The following is a 26952-nucleotide window of genomic DNA, read 5'->3' as shown; positions in this document are numbered from 1 at the left end:
GCTGGAAGGTTCCAATGAGATTGGAGAAAACTGCAGCCACTTCAGGGTCTGCTGAAGTAAACACGGGGCTCACAGTCTGCAGTCAAGGGAGCCCGAGCCCAGGACCAAGTCTCAACTTCTGCCCTGCTCCTGACCTAGTGTCAGCTATCTTCACAAAATGAGAGTGGGAGCCACCACTTATGGAGTGCCTTCTAGTGCCCAGTACTATGCTAGTGGGGCCTGTCCCTGCGTCATGGAATCTCCACAGCCCTTCGGAGAGGTGGCGCTACTGCCCCCATTTCCAGAGGAAAATCAGAAGCACTAAGTGACATTTCCTGGGTACGGAGCCAGTCAGTGCTGCACCCAGGCCTGAACTCACCCAAGCCGGCACTCTATTTACCTGTCCCTCCCACTGCCTACCCTCTGTGGCTGACCTCATCCAGGTCTCCATCCCTGTGGCAAAGACAATCAAAATCCACCAAGTACATATATCCCGTGTCACCACGACCAGAGTATCTGGGGATATTCTGAGGGACAGGACCAGCGAACTGACTCTGGTCTTCCTGACATTCTGGTTACACAGTGTTACATCCAGCCTTGGACATGGCTGAGCCAGGTAATCTGGCAGGGCCATCAGCAAGACGCTGGCCCAGAATCAGAGTAGCTGCTGTGACAAAACTCTAGAGAGCTTCTGTGACTCCACTCCTACAACGGGGGCTTTCGCAGCCTCATGTTGAGCTCAGTCCCTTCCAGCACAGCACCACCTACAATACTGTTCCCATCAGAGGTAAGTACTCCAAACCCCACACTTCCCTAGGAGGCCCCCATCAAAATGGACTTCATTGTAGACCTGCCTCTCCTTGGCCAGACACCACCCCGTGTGCCAAGGCTATCAGAAGTCCTTATCCACACTGACTGTTATCAAGAAGCTCCTGATCCAACTCTATGGATTTCCCAGCTGGCCGATCATAGACCCTCTCTCCCTACCCTCAAGTCCTTGCCTAATTCTGGGAAGAAGAGTTCAAGGTTTTTATCCATCTGTCCACAGCCTTAACTGCCCATCAACAACCAACCTAAGAAGGGGCTAGTCCCTCCACCTCAACATTGCAGGATTTGCCTACAGTTCATTACCCCGCTCCTTACTAAGGACCCATTCCCCAGGGGTTATCGCATCCAGTCTGCAGCCCCAGGACACCTGCCTTGCCTAGCCAGTATGCACAAGAATTCTAGGCTGTTTAAGAAGGCCTATGAGACAAGCTCCAGTGCACCAAGAACTGAACAAAGCTCCCAGTTGGACCCAAGGGCTCTGGCTGCCAGGAAGAATTTTAAGTGGTGAGCATCGATGCCTTTTCAAGAACCTTTGCCAGGACTTCCCCAGTGGCTCAGTGGTAAAGAATCCACCTGCCAATGCAGGAGACTTGGGTTCGATCCCTGGTCTGGGAAGATCCTACATGCCACAGAGCAACTAAGCTCACGCGCCACAACTACTGAACCTGTGCTCTAGAGCCTGGGAGCCGCAGCTACCAAAGCCCGTGTGCCTAGAGCCTGTGCTCCACAACAAGAAAAGTCACAGCAAGGAGAAGACTGCGCACCTCAACTAGAGCACTCATCACAACTGGCGAAAGGTCCTCACAGCAACAAAGATCCAACACAGCCATAAATAAACAAGCAGAATTACTTTTTTAAAAGAACCTATGCCAACATACCCGCTACCTTGCAAACACCTGTTAAATCATGCTAGGGAAACTAGCTCTTCAGAAAAAAAAAAAAGAAGGAATTAAAATACATTCACACCTAACATGCTACACCAAAATAAGCTCTAGATGGATGCAGAGGACAGATGCCCAGGTCCTCTCCCATAATCCCACCTCCTAAAGCCCAGTCTTGCTCCCCTCCTGAGGGTAGGCGTGACCTAAAATGTAATTCTGACCAACAGAATATGGCAGAAGTGACCATATAACCCCATGACTGTTTCCTTACGTTCAACTCCAGTTTTGCTAGCAGACTGGCTCTAAACACTTTTATTCCTTGTGACTCTGAAGAAGCAAACAGCTATGTTCGGAGACCATGTGGCAGGGAGCTGAGGATGGTCTCCAGCTGACAACCAGCGAGAAGCCAAGGCCTCAGTCCTACTGTCAGGCATGTGAAGTTGGATATGAATGCTTGCCCAACACAGCCTCCAGAGAATCCCAACTTGACCAGTATCTCAGCTATAACTATAGCCTTGCATAAGACCCAACCCAGGTGGTGCTAGTGATAAAGAACCCACCTATCAATGCAGGAGATCTAAGAGATGTGGGTTCAAACCCTGGGTTGAGAAGATCCCCTGGAGGAGGAAATGGAAACCCACTCCAGTATTCTTGCCTGGAGAATCCCACGGACGGAGGAGCCTGGCAGGCTACAGTTCATGGGGTTGCAAAAAGAGTCGGACACAACTGATGGTGTGCACACGCACACACATACACATGCAAGACCCAACTAGGCCATACCTGGATTCTTGACCCATGGAAACAGAAAGTAAACATGTTGTTTTGACCTACTAAGTTTATGGTAATTTATTACACAGCACTAGAAAACCAATACAGTGGATTAAAAATAGAAAAAAAAAATGGAGGAAATTATGCATGAAAATTTTAATTGATATGTGAACAAGGAAACAACTTTCTAAATATAAGGCATGAGAAAATAGAAATGAAAAGATTAATGTATTGAACAAGGCACAAATGTACAATTTCTGGATGATTGTATGTAGAAACCAAATTAAAAAAAAAACAACTAAGAAAATATAAAACCAATGCTGGTCTTTTCTAAGTGGTAGACCTATAGCTAATTTAAATATTTAACATATAATATTTCTCTGGGTTTTCCAAATGTTTTATGATGAACATGCATTATTTTTATGATATCAAAGAAGTTATTAACTCAAAAAAAAAATGCAGAACTTAGACTCTTCCACTCACTCTAGAAGCCAGATTTTAGCTCCCACCATGACCTAAGCAGACTCCCCTCCCAGGTATCTAAGCAAACAAAAGCAAACCTACCTACCAAGAGCATTCAAGCAGGCAGTTGCCCGAAGTGGCTGTAATGGTCACCTTCACTATTCCTGCCACTCCAAGACCTCTGCCAGTGCGTCTTCTGCTAGACCCTCTGGTTATCTGCTCAGCCACAGAAGGGCAGAGCTCATCCATCATCTCCTTGACTCGGCCTGGGCTAGGGCCTGGCATGCAGTAGGGGTCAGCATGTGGGGGAGGGGGCAGTAGCTGGGATCATTGTGGCCTTGTGGCAGGTTGAGCAAGTCACCCTTGTACTGGGATTGGGGGAGCATCCTTGCTCTTTTGCAAGGGTGGCCATGGGCACATGCAAATACCTCCCTCCTGGTGTACAGAGAACTCCTGTTCACCACCACTCTCAGCACAGGCTGAGAAGGAAGAAAAGACAAAGACAGGGAGGGTAGGAAGGAGGAAAGCTCTCTTTACTGAGTCAAAGAACCATTCTAAGGGGCCTGTGCCTTGAAGGACTAGCCTTAAGATGAAAGGTGTGTGGAGGTTCCATCTGCCTGAACAGCCTACTCAGGGTGCCCTGATGGGGACCGGGACCCCTGTGTCCTGCCTAGGAGAGGGGTTAAGCCATCTGTACCCATGGCTCTCTGTGCCAACTCTGACTGTACCCTTTGTTGTTGTTGTTTAGTCACTAAGTCATGTCCGACTCTTTGTGACCCCATGGACTGTAGCCCGCCAGGCTCCTCTGTCTATGGGATTTCCCGGGGAAGAATACTGGAGTAGGTTGCCATTTCCTTCTCTAGGGCTTCTTCCTGACCCAGGGATCAAACTTGTGTCTCTGGCATTGCCAAGCAGGTTCTTTACCATCTGAGCCACCAGGGAAGCCTGACTGCAGCCCTTACTGCTCTGCATTTTGTGCTGTTTCCTCTACTTGGCTGTGGGCACCTGAAGGCTAGTAAACATGTCTCGCTCGCTGTCATCACCCAAGGACATAGCTCAGTGCCAGGCATAGTAGGCACTCGGGAAATGTATGTTAATTATGGTCATGAATAAATGCACAAGAAGCTTACAGGGACAACTTAGGGAAGAGCCACGTGGGCACACCCAGACTTATGCAAACATGCTGACATCACTATGCTGGGGCTCAGGGTTCTGGTGTGGTATTGAGCCTTTCAGACGCCCTCTCTACCCAGCAGCCACCCACCTAGCCTGCTTCATCTCTTCAGACCTTCCTCCCACCTGCTCTTTTCTCCCGTTTGCATAAAGGAGGCACACAGATATTTGTTCCAAGGCTTTCCTGTGGTGCCTTTCCCTCTAACTTGTCTCCAATCTGCTTCTCCCACAATACTGACACCCACAGACCCAGCCCCTCACAGATTCCACATGACCACTGTCCATCCCAGCTCCTGCCAAGAGGCCCCACATGTGACAGCCCTGCCCCCAGCTGGAGGCCCTGGGGCCCACCCTGTCCACCATGGGTCACAGAAGATGCACAAACAGCACCATCCAAAGACTCCATGGGATGGCAAAGAGGCCACCTTCAGGCCGGCAGAGATGTCACCACCTCCAGGGGATGGCCCACATGCTTTGTTTGCTCTGAGGGTTGCCAAATCGTTTCTACAAAAGGCCGAGGACCTATTTTAGGCTTTGCAGGCCATATGGACTCTGTTGCAGCTACAATATCCATAGACGATAAACAAATGAATGAACATGGCTGTAGCCCAGTAAAAGTTTATTTACAACAACAGGCAGCAGGCCAGGTTTGGACTATGGGCGGTGGTTTGCCAACCCCTGCCTCGCCTGACTGAGCAGAGCAGTGAGCGTGGGAACTGTCATGGCGCCTGGTGTCCTAGCACCTTGAAGTGCTCTGGCACATTACACTTGACTCATAGCAACGTCTCCTGGGACCATCTCAGAGGATGCTGGACACTCAAGTGGCTGTTAATATCCTGATATTCCAGCTTAGCTGAGCCGTGTTCTTGGCTACAGTACCTCTCATAATATTTCACCATGGGAATGACAATGAGCACCAATACCACCCAGGCTTGTGCCCCCTTATTGCTGGCATAGACTGGTGAAGCATCACCAAGCTTTGGGAGGAGGACAGACCACATCTCCTGGGACATGTGGTCTCCCACCAAGGCCTGTCACTGCAGGTCCCTCCCTCTGGCCCCAGCATCCCGAAGGCAGCAAGTAGGGACACTCCCACTGGCAGACTGGAAGTCACAGCCCCACAGAGGAGTCTCTTCAACATGGCCACCATCTCTACTAGGCCCTTGGGCCTCCAGAGTAGTCGTGGACTCTGGAGAACATTGGGTTACATGGGCAGACCAGCCACCTGTCCTGAACTCTCCAGAAAGAGGTGCTGATGTACGTATAACTGAATCACTGTGCTGTACAGAAGAAACGAACACGAACTGCATATCAGCTATACTCCAATAAACATTAATGAAAATACACAATGAAAAAACTGACAAAAAGAGGTACTCAAGTTCATGCTACCTGGTGAGGACCCACAGAGCACTACCTGGGCCATTTCCGGGGCCCAAAGGGCTTTGAGGGGCATCTCTCAACCAGTACCTGCTTTGAGTTGGTCAGGTAGAGCTTGGCTGCCAGGTTGATGACCTGCAGCTTGACAATGTCCTCCTCGGCAGTGAAGGATTTGGCCATCTTTCTCAGGACGTCAGGCGCGATCCTGGGGACGTGCTCACAGTACTCGCCGATGAGCCACAGGATGCTGGCTCGGGCCATGGGCACCTGTGTGGGTGGGAGCGGAGTCAGGACTGCGGAGGGTGTGGGAATGCGGGTGGGCATGTGGCCTGCCAGGGAGCCAGCACTCCTCCCATCTGTGCTCGCTTCTCTAGAAATGGGAGTGGGAGGTGGTGGGAGAGAAAATACTAGGTGGGCATTTCTCAGGCAGCATCTCCCCTCTTCTCCAGGGTTTTGAGAGCATGCACAGAGCCTTGGAAGTTCAGTCACAGTTTGGTATAAAAGACTGGCTTTCTGGATCCACTGTACCCTTGATGATTTCTGGCCATGTTATCCTTCCTGAATCTTCAGGAATGCCTTGTCTGAATGTTTCAACTTGGCAGCGCAACACAAAAACACTCGCATATCAACCAGCCACCCTGAGCCAGAGCTTTAGAGAAAACATGATTGTGGACCAGGCTGGGGCTCAGCAAGGGGTCCCCAAAGGGAAGGCAAACCAGGGTCACATCGTCTCATCTTTCCCCTTCTCCCACCCAAAGACCTTCCAAGCCTTCCACTTCCAAGAAATGGTTTGGAAGTTGATTTTTTTATTAAAAAAGTGAAAGTGTTAATCACTCAGTCATGTCCAAACTCTTTGAGACCCCATGGTCTATAGCCTGCCAGGCTCCTCTGTCCATAGAATTCTCCAGGCAAGAATACTGGAGTGGATAGCCATTCTCTTCTCCAGGGGATCTTCTCCACCCAGGGATCGAACCTGGGTCACATGCATTGCAGGTGGATTCTTTACTGTCTGAGCCACTAGGGAAGCCCCTGATTTTCTTCTTATTTCTTTTTGATTTTTATTAAAGCCAGTTTAATTAGAGGATCTTTTTTTAAAATAATTCATTTATTTGGCTGCATTGGGTCTTTGGTTGTGGCATGTGGGATCTTCATTTGCATCATGCAGGATCCTTTGTTGCAGGGCACAGGCTCCTTAGTTGTGGTGAACAGAGTTAGTTGCCCCTTGGCCTGTGGGACCTTAGTTCCCCAACCAGGGATCAAACCCGGGTCCCCTGCCTTGCAAGCCGGATTCTTAACCACTGGACCACCAGGGAAGTCCCTAATTATAGGGTCTTAAAATCACGGGGAGGATCCTGGGTTGGGGAAGCCAGTGGGGTCACCCCCTTACCTGGATGTTGTCTGTGAGCTTCGCCAAGTGTTTGATGATCTCTCCATGCTGGGCTGGCTGCATTTGCAGCAGCTTCTTGATAACCACCACTGACTCTGCGACCACAAGCTCTGTGGAACAGGAAACGAGCCCAGGACAGTCACATGGCCACACACAATGGGCAGACACACCTGCAATGCCCCCAGGCCCTTGGCTCCGCTCCTCAACCTCCTGTACTTCCCCAGTGGCCCTCAGAGAGGCACGGGTATGAGGATACAAACTGAGGCCAATGGACTGATGAACACGAACTGTCGCTGGCCAGACAGGACATGCTGGCCATCAGTCAGACATGCAGGCAGCACCCACTAATCATCAAAGCTGGACATGCAGACAGACAAACACTGACCATCACGGTTGGACAGCAGCTGCACCAGGCCGTTGAGGCAGGTGTCGCGGACTCGGCCTATGTTAGTTGCGCAGCGCCCAATGGCCTGGATGGTGGCTGCCACAAAGTCCTTGTCCATGCTGCGAATGTAGGTCTGTGGGAGGCCACAACACAGTGAGCCCCAGAAGGTGGTGATCCCTCAGACTGGACTCTGCAGTGACTCTGCAGACTTGAGGGTGACCTTCCGGAAAGCTGTTACCTGATCATGCCAGAGACTAAACTCTGGGGAAAGGAATGACACCCTCATCCATTACCCGGAGACTCCCTGACCCAAAGCCAGCAGAAGGGATTAGGAAGGGATGTGAAATAACAATTTCTCCACTTTGGGTTCTAAAGAGAAGATTTAACCCACCAAGATGATTCTCACTGAGCATAAGGAGCTACGGGGCAACTCTCATGGACCTCTCTGGCTACAAGCTGATCCCTGGCCAGTACCTGGAATTCCCGGAGGACAGTAGGAATGTTGGTCTCATTGGCGAGGTTAGTCAACACTTCCAGCTGCAGGGAGGCAGAAAAGGGGCAGGGGGTACCAGTGGGCCTCTTGTGCTTTCATTTGTTTTTAATATTTATTCATTTGGATGCATCAGGTCTTAGTTGTGGCATGGCAGGCTTAGTTGCCCTGTGGCATGTGGGATCTTAGTTTCCTGACCAGGGTTCAAACCTGCGTCCCCTGCATTGCAAGGCAGATTCTTAACCACTGGACCACCAGGGAAGTCCATCTGTGCTTTCCTTAACCCTTCATTAAGGCCACAGGCATGACTGTCTGTAACTCACCTTCAGGATCTTGATTTGGGTGGGGTCGGTGGACCTGATGTAGAAGCTCTTCAGGTACGGCTCAAACATACCCTGGCACAAGAGAGGTGGTCCCAGGGGGCTCCACCACAGCCCTACTTCTCCTCCAGAGAGCCCCCCTCCCTGCACACCCTCCCCCATCCCAGGGCCCAGCGTCCTTCCTGCCCCTGCACTGTCTCCACTGTCAGTTCTTCCTGCCCCCTCAGCTCCTACCTTATCTTCCTTCATCAGGGCTTCCGCCCCGGGGATCCGGGTCTTGCACCTCCACCTGCATTTAGGGTCTCCCCCTCCCATGCTCCACACCGCCAAGGCATCATCCCATCCTGCCTTCCCCAGCGCCCCTGCCCGGCAGAGCCACCTGTCGGACCGCGAAGGCAGGCCTGGGTCACGTGCTCACCCGGCGCTTGATGGACATGGTGGCCACGTTCTGGAGCACCACGTACTGCACTTCACTGTGGAGACGAGCAGCAGAGGAACCCGGTCCCTAGGCCAGGGCCAGGGCAGGAGGCGCGGGCGGGGAAGGGAGGTGGGCCCGAGAGGAGGGAGGAGAGGGCGGGTGTCGGGGAAGGTGGGAGGAGGGCGGGACTGGAGTCAGTGAGGAGGGGCCGGTGGGCTGGGATGGAGGGCACCGCACTCTAGGTAGGCGGAAGGGGAGAGGCGGCCCCGCTCCAGGCGTGGCTGGGCCGTGGGCGTGGCGTGGTTGGTGTGGGCGTGGCGTGGTTGGTGTGGGCGGGGAGTGGTTGGGGTGTGGGCGGGGCGGGCACGCACCTGTGGCTCCTCAGCAGGCGCACAAGGGCCTTGGCGATAACGCCCACCTCTGCCTTGGGCGCCAGGTGGAAGTAAAGCTGCGCCACGGCCATGACCACGGCGGCGCTGCGGCTCTGCAGGAGCGGCTTCGTGTTGCGCAGCAGCAGCCGGTGGTCGGGGTCCATGACATAGGGCTTCCGGGCGGGCAGTGCCGTGGAGGCTGCCTCCTCAGACCCCGGGCCCTTGGCCTCATCCTCCTCGGAGCCATAGAAGGCTTTCTCAGGGTTCTCCTCCAGCAGAGATTCCTGGGGAGGGGTGCGGAACAGGCGGGTGGGGCAGGGGACACCTCCTCCTGGAGGCCCTCCTACCCATTCTGCTAGGGCGCGGGTCGCAGTCGCGCCTGGGGGCCCGGGCCACTCACGTTCTGCGTGGGACTGAGGAACTGCGTTCGGGCATAGCGGGTGAGCATGCTGATGATGACCACCTGGCCCCACTCCTCCACGTCGATGAGCAGGTTACAGAGCTTCCGGTAGTTCTTGTGGATCAGGTCGATGCGCTCAGGGCACACCTCCTCGAAGGCCATCACCACGCTGCCTGCCACCAGCTGGGGAATCCACATAGGCAGGAGTGCATTAACAGAAGGACAGAAGGGGCTTGCCTGGCACCTTTCCATCACCCACCTCTGTGCATCCATATACACACCGTGGTCTTGTCAGCCAGAAGCTTCTCGATGACCTCTATCAGCTGGTCCTTCTGGTCAGAATCCAAACTGAGGGAGAAACTGTTGTTTGCCCCTCCCTCCTCTCCAGCCTTCCCAATACTGGCTGGGCTCCCCTCCCTCCCCCCAACCCTATTCATCAAGAGGTGTGAGCCACTGCTCCCAATGTCCTTCTCTGTCTGTTCCCCAAACTGCCTTAAACCACCTAAAGACTTAAAAACAACAAACAACAAAAGCGGCCTTCAAGACTGGGAGAGGCCAGGGATGGGCAGTGGCTTGGGGCATACCTGTAGAGCTTAGGGATGGCATGGGCAGCTGTTTTCCGCACATAGGGAGACATATCTGAGGCAGCTTCCTTGATGGCCAGCATCATGATGGGCACGATAATGGGCACACGGATGCTAGACAGGACACGGAGGGCACTGGCGCGAATCAGCTGGTTGGGGTCCTAGGGCAGAGGTGGCAGAGGCAGAGCCATGGGAGGACAGCGGGCGCCCTGATGGGAGGGGAACTCACTGTCCCTGGTTGCCATCCACTCTTGTTTCCCTGTCTCCTGTCTTGAGCCTAGATGATGAGGTACTGGTGCTGGGTGCCTGGGGGGCCCTGCAGCAGAAATCTGGTATCTGGAGGGATGTGGCATGGGGCTGCTTCACTTTCAGGGAGAGCGACACTTTCCGAATGCCTACGATTCTTGAAGCACCTTGTTTCTCAGGAGTGTGTGCAGACCGGGAGGCTGTCTGTGTTTATGGTGGAGGAGACTGCCCAAATGCAACCTGCTCTCCCTTCCCAAGAGTTCATCCTTTCAGGGACGTCCCTGGTGGTCCAGAGGCGAAGACTCTGCTCTCAGTGCAGGGGGCCCAGGTTTGATCCCTGGTTGGAGAACTAGATCCTGCATGCTGCAACTAAGACCCAGCACAGACAGATAAATATTCTTTTTAAAGTTCACCCTTTCAGTCTTCTCTCCCAGCAAACTCTCAAAAGCTGCTCTTCTTCCCCTTCCTCTGCGTATTTGAAAGAGAATAGGTGTGTAAGCCCCTCTTCTTTGCACCTATTGCATCCTATAGACACCTGAAAGGAGTACATCAAAGCTATGTATTGTCACCCTGCTTATTTAACTGGTATACAGAATACATCATGCAAAATGCTGGACTCCATGAAGCACAAGCTGGAATCAAGAGTTGCCAAGAGAAATATCAATAACCTCAGAGACAGCCACCACCCTTATGGCAGAATGCAGAGAGGAACTAAAGAGGAGAGTGAAAAAACTGGCTTAAAACTCAACATTCAAAAAACCAAGATCATGGCATCCAATCCCATCACTTCATGGTAAACAGATGGGGAAACAATGGAAATAGTGAGAGACTTCATTTTCTTGGGTTCCAAAATCATTGCAGATGGTGACTGCAGCCATGAAATTAAAAGACGCTTGCTCCTTGGAAGAAAAGCTATGACAAAGCTTTGACAAAAGCTGTGTCAAACTTAGACATAAATTTGACAAACTCATGACAAAGCTATGACAAACCTAGACAGTATATTAAAAAGCAGAGACATTACTTTACCGACAAAGGTCCATATAGTCAAAGCTATGGTTTTTCCAGTTGCCATGTATGGATGTGAGAGTTGGACCATAAAGAAGCCTGAGTGCCAGAGAATAGATGCTTTTGAACTGTGGTGTTGGAGAAGACCCTTGAGAGTCCCTTGCACTGCAAGGAGATCAAACCAGTCCATCCTAAAGGAAATCAATCCTGAATATTCATTGGAAGGACTGATGCTGAAGCTGAAGCTCCAATACTTTGGCCACCTGATGAGAAGAGCCAACTCACAGGAAAAGACCCTGATGCTGGGAAAGATTGAGGGCAGAAAGAGAAGGGGATAACAGAGGACGAGATGGTTGGATGGCATCACCGACTCAATGGACATAAGTTTGAGCAAGCTCTGGGAGATGGTGAAGGACAGGGATGCCTGGCATGCTACAGTCTATGGGGTAGCAAAGAGTTGGACACGACTGAGCAACTGAACAACAAGACACCTGAGAAGAGCCTTAGACACAGTATACTGTAATCATGAGATTATGAGAGCAGCAGCAGATGTAAATTACTGTTCATCTTGAAGGACAGTGGGCAAAGGAAGAGGTCCTGGAACAGTAAAGAGTAGGGGCTACCATGAGTTTCTAAAATGGAGAAAGAGGAGAGCCACAGAATTACAGGTGAAAATGATGGTAATCCTTGCTAAAATTCCAGAATTAATTTTTAAAAAGGAGGTTTCAAAGCACTTTATTTTTAAAATATCTTATGAAGTCATGATTTTACTTTTTTTATTTGGTTGCACTGGATCTTAGTTGCTACATGCGGGATCTCCCCCAACTGGGACGGAGCTCAGACACCCTGCATTAGAAGTCTGGAGTCTTAAACACTGGACCCCCAGGGAAGTTCTTCAAAGCACTTATTTTAAAAGCAGGAGTCTGTATTTTCTTAGTCAAGTCAAATCATATCCACTGCTAAAACCTATTTTCCTTTTTTTTTTAACGTTTGGAAATGATTATGGATTCAACAGGAAGTTACCCTCCAGAAAACCCCTTTCCTTTTTAGTAGGGTAATTAGGCTGGCATATATTAATACTATATATCTTGATTTCAGCAAAGCACTGTGGGGGTCTCTCATAGCATTTCCTAGACTGCCATTTTTGATGTAGGCCTTTTGTTTCATTTACTACATAAGCATTTTAAGAGCAGAATTCATGTCTATTTTATCTCTAGATAACCACAGGCCTTTGCACATAGAAGGTGTTAAGAAATTTTTTTTGCAGTTGAGATCCTTCCTAACAAGATGGAAAAATACCAGCTGACTGCAATTAGGTGGATCCACAGTTTGGTAAAATGCAATACTTGGGGAAGATTTACTAGCAGATCAGTGTCAACCTGGAAACATGATACATGGGATTTAGTCTGTTGCCCTGGTTGGAATAGCTTATCAACATCTTACAGGAAGACATAAAACCAGGAGGACAATACTAAGATTCAGATCCACCCTGGCTTGGATCTTGTGCTAAACCTAAACAATGAAATACAGAAGGGTCTCACAGGGGATCCAAGGAACCAACTTCATAAAGACAGGATATAGGGACACCTGGATTATCTGCTTGCCAATTGGAGGTTTGTCAGAATTGAGTCAACAACATTAGCCGGCTGCAAAGCAAACAGAGTCTCAGTCTGGGCTGACAGAAAAGGTTGGTACTGTTGTGCAGAAGAGCCCCCTAAACAATAATAATAACAAAAGAAAGTGAATTTTAGAGGAACACATATAAGATGGTATTTATAAAACAGTATTATACATTATTTAGGAACACATAAATAAGTAGTAAGAGAATAAATGCACACATATGAATAATATTCTTTATGCCTTTGGTGGATCTGATATAAATTTTTAAAAATTAAGGTGATAGACGTTTCAACACAGTATAATGGTTTTTAAAAATTTATAATCACTTCACATCTATCAGAATGGCTGTCATTAGAAAGACAACAAATAACAAGTGTTGGTGAGGATGTGGCAAAAAGTGAACCCTTGTACACTGTTGGTGGGAATGTAAATTAGCACAGCCACTGTGGAGAACAGTGTGGAGGTTCCTCAAAAAGCTAAAACAGAACTTTCATATGATCCAGCAATATCACTCTGGGGTATATATTCTGGGTGTTTTCATTAAACAAATGAATGAGTATGACAGAACAGAAACGCCCCATAGAGAACAAGCTAGCTGTTATGAGTGGGGGTGGTGGTGGTGAGGAGAAGCAAGATGGGGTAAGGAATTAAAAGGTACAAAGTATTAATACTATGTATAAAATAAAAAGCTAAAAGAATATATTGTACAGCACAGGGGATATGGCTAATATTTTGAAATACATTTTAATGGAGTATTAGCCACAAAAATGTTGAATCAATGTATTATACACCTGAAACTAATTTAACATTGTGAATTGTGTATATTTCAATAAAAACAAAAATGAAAAACAGTGGTAGTTGTCTTAAGATGGAACTGCCTTATGATGGAGTAGGTCTGTACCACTGGAGATGACCTGTCAGAGATGTTCTAGAGCAAAGGTTGGCATACTACAGTCCACAAGCCAAATGTGTCTTCTGCCTTTTTTAATAAATAAAAATGTATTCAGGGACTCCCCTGGTAGTCCAGTGGCTAAGACTCTGAGCTCCCAATGCAGGAGGCCTGGGTTCAACCCCTGGTCAGGGAACTAGATCCCATATGCTGCCACTAAGACCTGGCACAGTCAAATATTTTTTAAAATATGAATTCAAACCCAGTCATGCACACTCATTCATCGCTGCTTTCATACTATTAAAATACAAGGGCAAAGTTGAGTCGTTGCACGGTTGAGACTAGATGGTCTGCATAGCCTAAACTACTATCACCTGGCTGGATACAGAAGTTTGCTGATTACTGTCCTAGAGAAATCACTGCATTGAGTTGAACTAAATGAGCTCTGGTTTTCTAAAAAGGGTAGAATGTGGAAACTTCAGGTCAATGTAAAAATTTGTGCAAAATGTTCAGAATGGTTCTTATAAAACGATTTTAATCCCGATTAAACCAATCTGAAAGAGAGAGAGATCATATAGTTTTGACTTGCTAAAAAATAACCTAGCACAAGGACTTCCCTGGTGGTCCAGTAGTCAAGACTCCTTGTTTCCACTGCTGGGGGCAAGGGTTCTATCCTTGATGGGGGAACTAAGATCCCCCATGCCTTGCGGTGTGGCCAAAAAATTTAAAACAAACAACAAAAACCCCTAACACAGTGTGAGGCATAGAGATACCCAAGTATTTGCTGAATGAAAGAATGGTAGATGCAAGTTCCCAGGCTTTCTGCCCCACCTCAGAGGAGCAGACTTTGCCATCACCTCCGGCTGGCCAGAGCAGACTGAACCAGGGGTAAGCCCCCAGTTTGGGCAGTCAACTCAGTCTGCTCAGCTAACCTATGGAATCAGCTGAACAGGAAAAGATGAGCCAGACATTTCAATGTCCCTCTCATAGGAATCAGAACTAAACGTGTGGAAAGACTAGAGGAGTTAATGGCTGTAATCAGAGCTGGAGAGTCTGATTGGACAAAAAATAGAAAGACAGTGATGCTGACTTCTTTACCCTGGAGATATCTTATCCTAACCACAAAAGCACCCAGTGGAGATTATCATGCTTGCATTTAACATACAAAAGATGAGAATATTCAGTTTAAATACGTGTGTGTGTTTGTGAGGGGTCAGCCTCCACTGCACACAAAAGGACTCGAATCTTCCCACTGTCCCTTCTCTTAAGTGATTCAGTTTCTACCTGACTCAAAGGGCATTTTATTGCCACAAAAGTGATCCAGGTCTTTAAATATATATATATATATATATTTTTTTTTTTTTTAATTTGAGGCCATGCCATAGGGCATGCAGGATCGTAGTTTTCAGTACAGGGATCCAACCCATGTCCCCTGCATTGGGAAGGCAGGATCTTAACCACTGGACCACCAGGTAAGTCCCGATCCAGCTCTTTAAAGGTGGATTTTTTACATACACTGGGGCATCTAAGACAAGTCAATTATTTCTTCTGGTGCTAAACAGAATAATCAACTTGTTCCTACTTTCAAGGAATCACTGGCTGTACTAACCTTACTGAAAATGGAACGGTCTTGTCTTTATGTTCTCTCTGCAGCCTGTCAAACCCAGTCTCCACGTCTGAGGCCGCTCTCCAGCTTGGTGAGCTTTGTGGTTTTCCTCTCCATGGAGCTCACTTATTTCCAATAAACCCTTTTGTCCTCCTCACCCAGTTTCAGGTGAAAAGGTTCCAAAGCCATTGTTCCTAGCAGATACTCAAACCAGGTGAGCCAGCCAGTGCCAAGGCTATGACACCCAGAGGTGAGGAATGCAGGTCAGCGGGCTCCCCACACACTCCTCTGTCTTAAGAAGGCTGACTTCTGCCTGGCTGTGGGCCTGAATCCCTTAACATCAGTAGGGTGAAGGCCAGTGTCAGGGGCTCAAGTGAGTCATAGTTGAGGCAGCCGTTAGCACAGGCTCCTCTGACTCTCCTGACGTTAGGCAGGTAGGAAAGGCCCTCCAGAGCCTGACCCCCCCGACCCCCACACTCAGACCTCTCCCTGGGCCCACTCCTCTGACAAATGGAATTTATTTCCTGCCCTATCGGTAAACAAAGGATGTCACAGTCATCAGCAATTGCAGCCACCATGGACAGTGAGCTGGTGATCCCTGAGGGAACTCAGGAAGAAAGAACACCTGCCATCTAGCAGCCATCAGACTGCAGCCACTTCCCATGTGAGGCCTGGAGAAACTCACGATATGGAAACACAGGATACTGGCCCCAGATAGCTGGGGTGCATATCAAAGGAATGATTTCAGTGAGCCCAGACTCTTGCATCTTCCCATACACAGAAAAGCACCAAACTCCTTAACCTGGGTTATCTGATTTTCTTTCATTAACAACTGTCTTTTGATGTTAGACGACCTGCCCTTTGTTGCAAAACTTCTATATAACCTGACTCCTCCCCTCGCCTCCTTGGAGCAGTTCTGTCAGAGTTACTTAGATGCTGCCTCCTAGGCTTGAAGTCCTAAAAACTCCCACCTAATGAAACCTAACTCTCAACTTTTAGGTTGTGAATAAGTCCACACCTCCAATACAGCCCCATCAAGGCCCATACCCCAGGGAGGCAAACGGAGACCTCTGACCTTCAGGCCACGCTGGAAGGTGGAGATAGACAGCAGGGCTAAGTCTTGCTGCTCCTCAGCGTAGCGCACCAGGTACACATAGACGAGCTTCTTCACCTGGGGAAGAGAGGGTTTCTCCGCAGGGACTGGTGCCCATGCCCTGAGAGATGTCCTCACCCTGGGTGGCTGCGGTCCACAGGGAAAGCACCCAGGCCCCGTCATGCTGATCCACATCCGGTTCAGGGACATCTGGGAGATGTCTTTTCCTGGACCAGGGACATTCTGAGCAGATTGGACCTCCAGGGACTGGGCTGTCCCCTTTCTCACTCCCAACTAGCTCCAGTTTACTCCTGGAGGTGGACATGGGAGACCCCTCCCTGGTAGCACTCACCTCTATGTTCTTACAGGCCACATTCTTCACCACAGCGGGGAACAGGTCTGAGGCGTTCTTTCCCCGGGCAATCATCTGGGTGGTGGGGTCAGGGTAGGGGGAGAACGAGAAGGGAGATGCCAGCACTCATTGGGGGAAGGTCCACAAGCAGCCAAGGAGGGCTCCTGGATCCTCAAGCTCCTCCCCCAAGGGATCCCCTCTGACCCCTCTCACCGCCACAATTCTCTTCATGGCCTCCAGCTTGAGGGAATCCTTGTTGGTGTCCAGCATCGCCTTCAGGTCATCGTGCCTGGTGAGGACAGGAAAGGTCAGCGGAGGGCACAACGGTGGGGATGGGGCTATCAGTCAGTAGGATTCAGACAGAAAGAAGGGACCTGGGCAGGGAAGGCAGGACTCGACCGGAAGGGAAGGTAGTAAAATACAGATCAGGGGGCTTGGGGTGGGGAGAAGCATGTGGGTCAGTCAATGTTACGGGGCTGAGCTGTGATCCCCTCAAAAAAGAATGTACCCAGAATGTAATCTTATTTGGAAAACAGAATTGTTTCAGCTGTAATTAGGATGAGGTAATACTGGAGGAGGGTGGGTCTCTAACTCAGTACATCTGGCATGCTTTAAGAAGATGGCCCTGTGGAGAGAGAGATGAAGGGAGAATACTGTAAATACAGAGAACTGGAGTGACTCACCTGCAAGCCAAGGAACATCTACAATATTGCTTCTCTCTTAAGGTTTGGTTTTCGGCTGAGAGGCAAGTAAAATCTTAGCTCCCCAATCAGGGATCAAACCCATACTCCCTGCATTGGCAGGCTAAGCCTTAACTACTGGAATGCCAGGGAAGTCCTGGGTAAATGACGATGTAAATAAATAACCCCTTGCACTTGGTGGAGGGGAATAATGTTAGTCTCCAAGCCAGTATCTAAACGTCATGCAATGGCCATTGAAATTTCAAGGGAGACCTTTTGTCAGACTTCCTGAAGTGACTGCAAAATTCATCCAGAAACAAAAATCAAGAGGTAAGAACTCCAGAGAATTTTGTGGAAAAGGGGGATGGAAACGAGAAAAACGGAACAATGACAGACAATTCACCTGACCAGAATTCGAAACATAAAACAAACGACCATGATAAAAGCTGTGTGGTGCCAGATAAAAAATTTCACAAGTGGCTCTAAGTTGATACATTAGGAACAATTAACACCAATCGGAGAAAGAAACTTTTGCCTCCCCTTAAATGCTGTTGGGACAACTGCTATGTAGCAAAGAATTTAACTTGTACATGTATTTCACACAAAAATAAATCCCACATTTGTTTAATAATTAAATTATGTTGGGCTTCCCTGGTGATCCAGTGGTTAAGAATCCACTTTGCAGTGCAAAGGACATGGGTACGATCCCTAGTCTAGGAAGATCCACATGCCTCAGAGCAGCTAAGCTCATGTGCCAGAACTACTGAGCCCACACTCTAGAGCCCATGAGCTGCAACTACTGAAGCCTGCGAGTCTACAGCCTATGCTCCACAGGTGAAGCCACAATGAGAAGCCTGCACATGACAATGAAAAATAGCCCCCCATTCGCTGCAACCAGAGAAAGCCTGCGTGCTGCAACAAAGTCCCCACCACAGACGAAAGTAAATGAATCATTTAAAAAAATTATTTTAATGTATGGAAGAGGGGGAAATTTTAATTTTCAAGGTCATAAAATTATCAGTAATAAGATGGCTAGGTTTTTTTTTTTTTCATCTCTTGTATATAAACTAAATTTAAGAAAAAAACCAAGGCAAACCTGTATTTGTTCACGAGAGCTGCTGTAACAGTACCACAGAGTGACTGGGTGGCTTAACCACCTCAACGGATTTTCTTGCAATTCCGCAGGCTAGAATCTGAGATCAAGGTGTCTTGATCTCAGCAGCAGGGCTGGTTTCATCTGAGGCCTGTCTTCTTGACTTGCAGATGACTGTCTTCCCATATCTTTACATGGTCTTCCCTTTGTGTTTCCTCTTCTTATAACAAGTGAATTGTATTGGATTAGGACCCACCCTAATGACATCCTTTCACTTAATCACCTCTTAAAAGACTCTGTCTCCAAACACAGTCACATTCTGAGGTACTGGGGGTTAGGACTTCAACATATGAGAACACAATTCAGCCCACAATAGCAACAGAAAGGAAAATATTTGGGATATGGTGAATACAAGTTTAAATAAAGTACTGACATAAGCTTAGGGTCTATATTCAGGATTCATTGTCAGGGCTGCCCATCTGTCATCCCCTTGCCCGTCCAGGTAGACACAGCCCTGAGCTGCTGCTACCCAGTCAGTGAGCAGAGCATGGTCTGGTATTCCTTGGCCATGTGCCCTTGAGCAGTGAACAACCTGCCCAGCCATACTCAGGTCCAGTGGCTGGTGGTCAGAGAAGAAAGCAGAGAAACGTGAAATCACCTCATGGAAACATGTGTCTCTACACAGCTAACAGAGCTATGGGACCACAGATGCTCTCACATTGTCCAGGCAATTCCAAAATGTGCTGAGCAGCTGTGAATGGAGACCTGTACATTCTCTGACCTCCCAGATGATACTCAGATAACCCACAGCTTTGACCCAGGCATGAGAACCCTGCCAGGAGAGGTATTACCAATGGCAGGAATTAAAAAGCAGTGTGTGCAAAGTTAGTCATAGAAGTTAAACACCTAGAAGCAATAGAAAATCAGAAAATAGACGTAGCCATTTTAGGAGAGGGAAGAGCATGCTAACAGTCATAAAGAGGCAAGTGTGACTGTTGCTGATGCTGAGACATGAGTAAGTGATAAATGCCGAGAGGAAGGAAAGAACCTGACGTAACAGACACCTAGTCACAGGGCTGCATTTTGTAGAAATGTGCAAGTGCTTAAGAGATAAAATCAGAAAAGACAGGAGGAGTGCTAAGAAACCAATGTTCCCAGGATTTTAAAAGTGCCTCTTGTGAAGACATTTTTGATGGGAAGCAAAGTAGAAAGATGATGACTTCCAGAACACAGAGGACTTGCTAGCTGTGAGATGAGGGTTGGAGAAGATGTTGATATTGATCTAGAACCCCTCCAGTCAGGAATACCACTCAGCCATTAAAAAAAAAAAGAATGAAACAATGCCATTTGCAGTAACATGGATCAACCTGGAGGTTATCATATTAAGTGAAGTAAGTCAGAGAAATACCATGTGATATCATTTGTATGTGGAATTTAAAATATGACACAAATGAACTTATCTATGAAACAGAAACAGACTCACAGACATAGAAAACAAATTTGCGGTTACCAATGGGGAAAGGGGGTGGAGGGGGGATAAATTAGGAATTTGGGATTAGCAGATACAAACTACCATATATAAATAGATAAACAACAAGGTCCTACTGTATAGCACAGGGAACTAGATTCAATATCCTGTAAAGAACCATAATGGAAAATAAAATGAAAAAATATGATAAAATATATGTATGTGTGTTTGTGTGTGTATGTATCTCTAAATCATTTTGCTATTCAGCAGAAACTAATACAACATTTTAAATCAACTATACTTCAATTAAAAAAAAAAAAAAAGGACGAATATCTTCCATTCAGGAAGATGTCCCCTCAAACCAGAGGACATTTTCTACAGCCTATGGCCAAGTGAGGGTCAGAAGACAACCACCTCGTCCCTCTCCCAAACACAAACCAGGTGGTCAAGTCCTAGGCATGCTGAACTTAGGACAGATGGCTGTAGACAGAGGTACAGACCATTCAGCGGGGCCTGGGCAGCACAGAGGGTGTGGGGAGAATGTCAGAGCTGAGTACCACCTTCCCCAACACACAAACGCACATCACGTGCTCCCAGGACCCTCCATACATACCTCCACAGTCAACTCACCCCCACAGATCCCTACATAACCCCAACACCCCATCAAACACTGGTACCACCGATATACTCTCACATCTGTCCCCACAGACACACCTACACCCCAGAGACATACTCATACCCCCAAAGACACACTAATAGCCCTCAGATATATACAGTTCTTACATAAACCCCCACACACTCAACAAAACCCCTGCAGACACACCCATAATCCTCACAGAAATGTACAAAGACACATATACCACACACACACTTCCCACAAAAACACTCAGCACATACACCCACACACCTGCGGACCCACATGCCTCACCTGCAAATGCCTACAGACACCCACAGGCACACACCCACCACAGGCTCTCTATACCTCCCCACACCCTGACCTAGACATGCACACCCACACATGACCCTCCACAGACACACACACACCACCCACATCACGCACACATATAGCTTTTTGACAAAACTGAGTCACTGCAATCCCATTTGCCAAAATGGCCTGTGAACTCCTATGTGTGATTCCTGATGATAAATTTAGGCTTCTAAGAGCAAATATATCCAGCCTCACAGATCCTCTGACCTCCTTAGGGGTCAGACAAGCACCAGCTGGAGCTGACTCCAGGGCCCTTTAACTTCAGGAATTCTCTGCAGTAGGTTTCCTCACACCCAGGTGTCCTCACCGCCCCTACAGATGCCACAAGCCCATGTCAAGTGCCCACACCCAGGGTGGTGCTGGGCACCCATACTGATCCTGCCCTCCCAGCCTAGTACCCACCTTCTAGGCTCCTGGGAGGGTCCGGGACCCTAGGAGAGGGGAATCAAGGGAAGAGAGGGACTGTGGGGACCCAGCACAGGCAAGACTGTCAGCTGCCCACCAGCAGAGAGCAGCCCCCACCTGAGGTGTGGCCACCATGGGTCCCACACTTTCGCTCCCACCAGCCGATGTTCCCAAGATGGAGAGGAAGGGAGAGATACACAGCAACGCTCCAAGGCCATGAAACATTCATCTCCTGGAGTCAGATCCCTTTACAAGGCTCTCACTGTGACCCGAGCCCTGGCCTGACCTGAGGGATTCTGTGGGTGACTGGAGCCAGCAGGAGGGGTGGGAGGAAGGTAAAACCTGGCATTTGAGGCCAGATATACTCACTTCATGTGATATACACCTTCCTCCCTCCCCTCACCACCCAAGTTCCAACCCACTAGATGGGAGAGAGTGGTCAAACTCTTTACCCTGTTCTTATCCTGTCTCCAAACCTCATCCGGAACCCTCACCTAGCCGGGGCCTGGGGGGAGGAACAGGTCAGGTGTTTTACTCCATCCTCAAATATTTTACTATCCTTCTCTCCTCAGAGCTACCAGGGAGTTAGGAATTAGGCTCATCTCCCCCCTTAAACTCTCAGTCCTCCGTAACACCCCCCACGCCCCCTCCCTCTTGGACACTAAATGCTGGTCCAGTCCTCCTGCTAAAGAGGTGGAACTTAAATGGTTCCTGCTGGAAGAGGCAGCTTCCCATCCCTGGCCTTCCTATCTGTCTGGGGGAGGGTCCCTGAGAGCTCCTCTGTACCGTAGTGGCTGGCTCTGGCTCTGGCCTTGGCCAGGCTCTGGGCAAGGTCCTTCCAGGGACTCTTCTGGGGTCGTGTCTTCTTCTGGGGCTTGCAGCCGCCGAAGCTCCTCCGGCTGCAGGGCCTGATACCAGGGTGGGGGCCCGCCTTCGGGGGCCAGCACAGGGCTGGCAGCCTCCTGATCGGCCTCTCTGCCCCCCGGCCTCACTGCTGCCCCCGGGAGCTGCAGGAATCGCTGCATCAGGGCACCAGATCCTGCTTCGAAATGAGACTGAGCTGACTGGGGAGCTAGGGGTGCCTGTTCCTGTCATCAGAGGGCCCGCCCCAAAACTCAGAAACTGGACACTGGCAGGAGGGAGGCTCTGGTTTCTTCTTCACTGCTCAGAGACAAGAACTCACGTGGTGGAGGAGGGCAGGGACTGGGGACAGAGCCAAGGCACGGTCTGCAGGCAGGGGACCAGCAGGCAGGGGAGCGGATCCAGACACAGGTGAGGCATCTCTCACTTCCCGCTCAGGCCACAACTGAACCTCTGCCCCCTCAAAACCCCTCCTCCTCAACAATCGTGTTCACCCCCTTTCCACTCTGACCCCCACCGTCTTGATCCTCGCCTGTCTTTCCATGGCCAGGTCCTTGATTTTTTCCCTTCCTATTGGCGTTCTCTTACCTCTACTTCCTCCATGCCTAGCTGGGGCCCCTCAAGTGCACGCCTCCAACTGCTCTTCACTTACATCCTTGGCCCTCTTGTTCTTGAGACCCCTACCCTGTCAGGAGTGGTTGACTTTATTTGTTGTATTTGGATGCTCCTCAGATTCCCACCATCCTTGCCCTTGCAACTTCACTATTTGCCTCTCACAGAAAATAAAGGCTTTAGATCAAAATCCCCACAGCTCCCAAACATCTCCATCTAGTCTTTCCTCTCCTCTTCCCTCTGGGCAGAGCTGGTCCTCCTTGAGGCCAGGCCAGTTCTCCTACCCAGGTCTGGAAGCCTCCCCTCCCATCAGTCAGGGATCTATGTCTCCTTCAATTCCTTCCAGCCTCTCCCACACTACTGGCTTCTTCCCAAAGGCAGTTAAACTTGCTCTGGGCTCTCCCAGACTAATAACAGACAAACAAAAATAACAATAAAAATAAACAGACATTCTTGAACCAATGTTCTCCTCTGGCAACTGTTTCCCTTTCCCCTTCATTAAAAAAAATTTTTGTTCATTCATTTTGCTGATCTTAGTTGCAGTGCACAGGCTCTCTAGTTGTGATTCATAGGCTTAGTTGCCTTGCAGTAAGTGGAATCTCAGTTCCCAGAGCAGGGATTGAACCCGAGTCCCCTGCATTGCAAGGTAGATTCTTAGTCACTGGACTACCAGGGAAGTCCCTACAGTCATACTTCTCCAAAGCGAAATTCTCATTCACTGTGTTTTATTCATTTACCTCCTCTTCACTCTCCTATTCACTTTTAATCTGGCTTCAGATGCTGATTAGAATTTAGGGTTCGGTGGCCATGGCCATGATGTCTACAACTTAAAGGGGTCAGCCAAAAATATTTATAGATAGATGGTTAGATAAGCAAATACCACAGAATGGCAACAACGACTGAATTGGATCTAGGTGGAGGGTATACATATATTCATTGTATTATTCACTCAACTTTTCTGTATGTTTAAAATTGTTCCTCAAAGAAAGATGGAGAAAATTAACCTAGCTCCTCCTCTTTTGAATTTGCCAGAACTAGTCTCTCAGGGGTGGAGGTGGGGAGTGGAGCAGGAAGAGGTAGACCTGCTCTTTGTCAAACCAGTGGGCATGATTTTTTTCCTTGTTTGAATTGACCTCAGAGGGCATTGACACTGCTGATGGCTTCCTTCTTGAAACAACATTTTATTTTTCCTCCTGCCTTTTGTTTACTTTTTCTCAGTTATTTTGAAACACTTTCCCCCTGCTCTCTGGTCACTCTTATTCCATGTCTTCAGGGTTCTTACTTGTGCTTTGTTTGAATTCATTTTATAAATGCTCCCTAGGTTATCTGGCTATCTTCACTTTCTTCTGTGGCTTTGATGGATGGACATGCACATGTGTGTGTGTGTGTGTGTGTGTGTGTACTAATAATCTCTTGGAATCCAAATTCTAATATCCAGCTACCTACTAGACTGTACCTCAGAGTTTACAATCTCAGCATCTCAAAAGCCAGGCTCAACATTAATCTCCACAAATTTGCTTGTAATATCTTTATTTCCAATTACCCTCTCTGGTACCACCACGTATCTAATACAAGAACTAATAACCTGAGATTATCCTCATCTTCTCCCAGCCCCTATTACCTTCCCCCCAGGTAATCATCAAGTCTGTGGCTTCTGCCATCTCAACAGCCCCCCAAGTCCTGGGCATCACCCATAGTCTAGGCCACCAACACACCCACCCCTCCAACTTTAACACCCCTTCACCTGTCTTCTGCTGAATCCAGCACACCTCCGATCTCTTCTTCACAATTTCACCTGGGACCCTTCTAAAATGCAAATCTGCTATTGCCTGCTTAGAAAGCTTCAGTGGTCCTGTGCCCCCCTCCCTCCACCTTGGCATCTCTCTACCTTCAGTTCTGGCCATTCCAGTGGCTTGGACAGAGATTCTGTCCACACTGTATTAGCACCTACAAAACCTGTGATCTGGCTCTCCTTCACCTCCACACCTTGTCTAAACCTCTTTGTTCTGCCTGAAACATCCTTGGCTCTCCCCCACTCCCTTCTCTCCAGGTCCAGGGACCAGCTCCTCTCACCCCTCTGAGAGCCCCACCACACTGCACTGTCACTCACAGCCTCTTCCCTGTGCCCACCTCTAGAGGGGCTTGAGGACTCAGACTGTTCACGGCGGCATCCACACTGACTAGGACGAGACTCGAAACAGCAGGCCCTTAACAACGCTTGTTTCAGAATTTACAAATAAACAAATGAACGATGGACTGAGCCAAAGGTGGAAGGGAAAGGTAGGAAGTTAAGAAAGGGCTGAATCATAGGGGCAACGTGGGCAGCAGGAGTGGGAGCTCCAGACGCGAGATGGGGATGAGGAGAGGGGGACCAGAATGAGGCGAAATGGATTTGTAGGAGCGGCCAGGCCTGGGAGCTCCTGAGTCTATCTATTCCTGGACGGGCCTTCCTGGACAGGCCTCCAGGCTCAAGCTCGCAGATTTGACCCCTCCCCCGCGTTCTTCCGGAGTCAATTCGCCACAAGCGAAAAAAGGCGGAGACCCTGTAATCCAAGCCCACAAACAGGAGAAACACCTGGGGCGGGAGGATTGGTCTCTCAGAAACGGAGCTGGCCGGCCCATCCCCCACCAGCCTCCGCCCCCACCCTCACAGGTCCCAGGCCGGCCCCTCGCGGGGCGGGGGGCGAAGCGGGGACAGGGGTCGCGAGGGTCTGTGTCCACGGCAGGAGGGGGCCGTGCAGGATTCCGGTCCGCGCCACCCGGGCCGCCGCGGACGGGCCTGGGCGCTGTCCATGGTACCGCAGCGCATGTTCCCAGGCCGGGCCGGGCCCAGTCTCCCTCTCGCCCGGCTCCCTCACCGCTTGTAGTCGGAGGAGAAAATGCCGCCGCTCGCCGGGTCGTGGCCATACTCGGGCTCCCCGGGGCCGGTAGAGCCGCCTTTGTCTTCGTTGTAGGCTGGGGCGGCCGACATAGGGCAGCAGGGCAGAGGGCTTCGCTGGGGAGGACGCGGCGCCGCCGGGATGCGGCAGGGACCGAGGAGGGGCGCGCAGGCAGTGCAGGCGAGGTCTGCTGCGCTGCCGGGGCTCCGCAGAGGCCGCAATCTGCGGCGGCGGAGGCAGCAGCGCGCGGATTTATCAATCAGGGCCGAGCGCGTGGTAGATCTTAAAGGCACAGGCTCCGGCGGAGCGGAGGGCGTGTCCGCGGAGGGAGCAGGAGGGGCGGTGCAGCAAAGCCTGGCCCCGCCCCAATGCCTCGGAAATCCCTCCACCCCCCCAGTACGGAAGGTTCCAGCCTTTGAAAGTGATCCTGCACCTCCAGGTCTGGGGGTGGGGAGGTAGGGTGCGGGGTTGGGGTGGAGTTGCTGGCCTGATGTTGGGACAGCCGTCTGGAGATGCAGAACGCCATTACTCACCCCTGACCACCTCGTCTCGGTGGGACGGTCTCTTGGAGGTTCACTCATGCCAGATACTTCGCGGATTCTCACCCACGCTGTGGAAAGAAAGGCTGGGTCTTGGGAGAGGGGCGGGTAAAAGAAAGCTGTGCACGACAGCTTCCTAGAGATGATGGAATTTAAGGAACTTTGGTCCAAGAGCGCCGAGGATGAAGATGTAGAGAGATGGGGACTGAATAGAGGGAATGGTGAACCTCGAATTTGGCTTCGGAAAATAGTTTAATGATCATTTCTGAAGCCCCTTGCCCACCAGGAGTACCTGAGGTCACAGCTAGTCCACGGTCAAGTCCACATCCACGGAAACCTAGGAAAGAAGGGGAAGGGAGGAGGTTGGGTTCAGGTATGGTGTGACTGCCAGGACTTTTGGATCCTATGAGGCCTCCAGCTCCTCCCCCAAGGTCCAAGGTACCTCCAGAGAAGGCAGCCTGGATCTAGAGAGAAAGTAGTGATTGGGCTGGGGGAAGGGGGTGGGTTCCAGTAGAGTTAGGGCATCAAGTTGAGTGGGTGGGGTGAGGGTGGGGGGTTGGTCTTTTGCCTGGGCTTCCATGGTGGCTCAGACGGTAAAGAATCTGCCTGCAATGCAGAGACCTGGCTTCGATCTTGGGTCAGGAAGATCCCCTGGAGAAGGGAATGGCAACCAACTCCAGTATTCTTGTCTGGAGACTCCCATGGACAGAGGAGCCTGGTGGGCTACAGTCCATGGGGTCACAAAGAGTACGACAGGACTGAGAAAGAGTCTGACAGGACTGACTGCATTTCA

At 49.7% G+C, this 26952-nt stretch overlaps 1 protein-coding gene across 1 annotated transcript in view; it reads right to left on the bottom strand.

Moving 5' to 3' along the window:
- Nucleotides 1-25909, bottom strand: part of AP3B2 (adaptor related protein complex 3 subunit beta 2) — a 35529-nt gene extending 9620 nt beyond the window's left edge. Inside the window, exons 1-14 of the mRNA XM_043434471.1 lie at nucleotides 25600-25909; nucleotides 16848-16923; nucleotides 16635-16709; nucleotides 16265-16360; nucleotides 9824-9984; nucleotides 9521-9587; nucleotides 9240-9422; nucleotides 8840-9123; nucleotides 8469-8523; nucleotides 8054-8125; nucleotides 7715-7777; nucleotides 7241-7373; nucleotides 6856-6965; nucleotides 5559-5735 (exon numbers count right to left, since the gene is read on the bottom strand). Of these exons, the coding sequence (XP_043290406.1) occupies nucleotides 5559-5735; nucleotides 6856-6965; nucleotides 7241-7373; nucleotides 7715-7777; nucleotides 8054-8125; nucleotides 8469-8523; nucleotides 8840-9123; nucleotides 9240-9422; nucleotides 9521-9587; nucleotides 9824-9984; nucleotides 16265-16360; nucleotides 16635-16709; nucleotides 16848-16923; nucleotides 25600-25712 (1665 nt within the window). The 5' untranslated portion in view covers nucleotides 25713-25909. The remainder of the gene's footprint in view (nucleotides 1-5558; nucleotides 5736-6855; nucleotides 6966-7240; nucleotides 7374-7714; nucleotides 7778-8053; nucleotides 8126-8468; nucleotides 8524-8839; nucleotides 9124-9239; nucleotides 9423-9520; nucleotides 9588-9823; nucleotides 9985-16264; nucleotides 16361-16634; nucleotides 16710-16847; nucleotides 16924-25599) is intronic.
- Nucleotides 25910-26952: the final 1043 nt, after the last annotated feature.

This window comes from Cervus canadensis, chromosome 17, assembly GCF_019320065.1.
Source record: "Cervus canadensis isolate Bull #8, Minnesota chromosome 17, ASM1932006v1, whole genome shotgun sequence".
Taxonomy (NCBI): domain Eukaryota; kingdom Metazoa; phylum Chordata; class Mammalia; order Artiodactyla; family Cervidae; genus Cervus; species Cervus canadensis.
The sequence above is the reverse complement of the archived record's forward strand: the minus strand, read 5'-3'. Positions and strand labels throughout refer to the sequence as shown.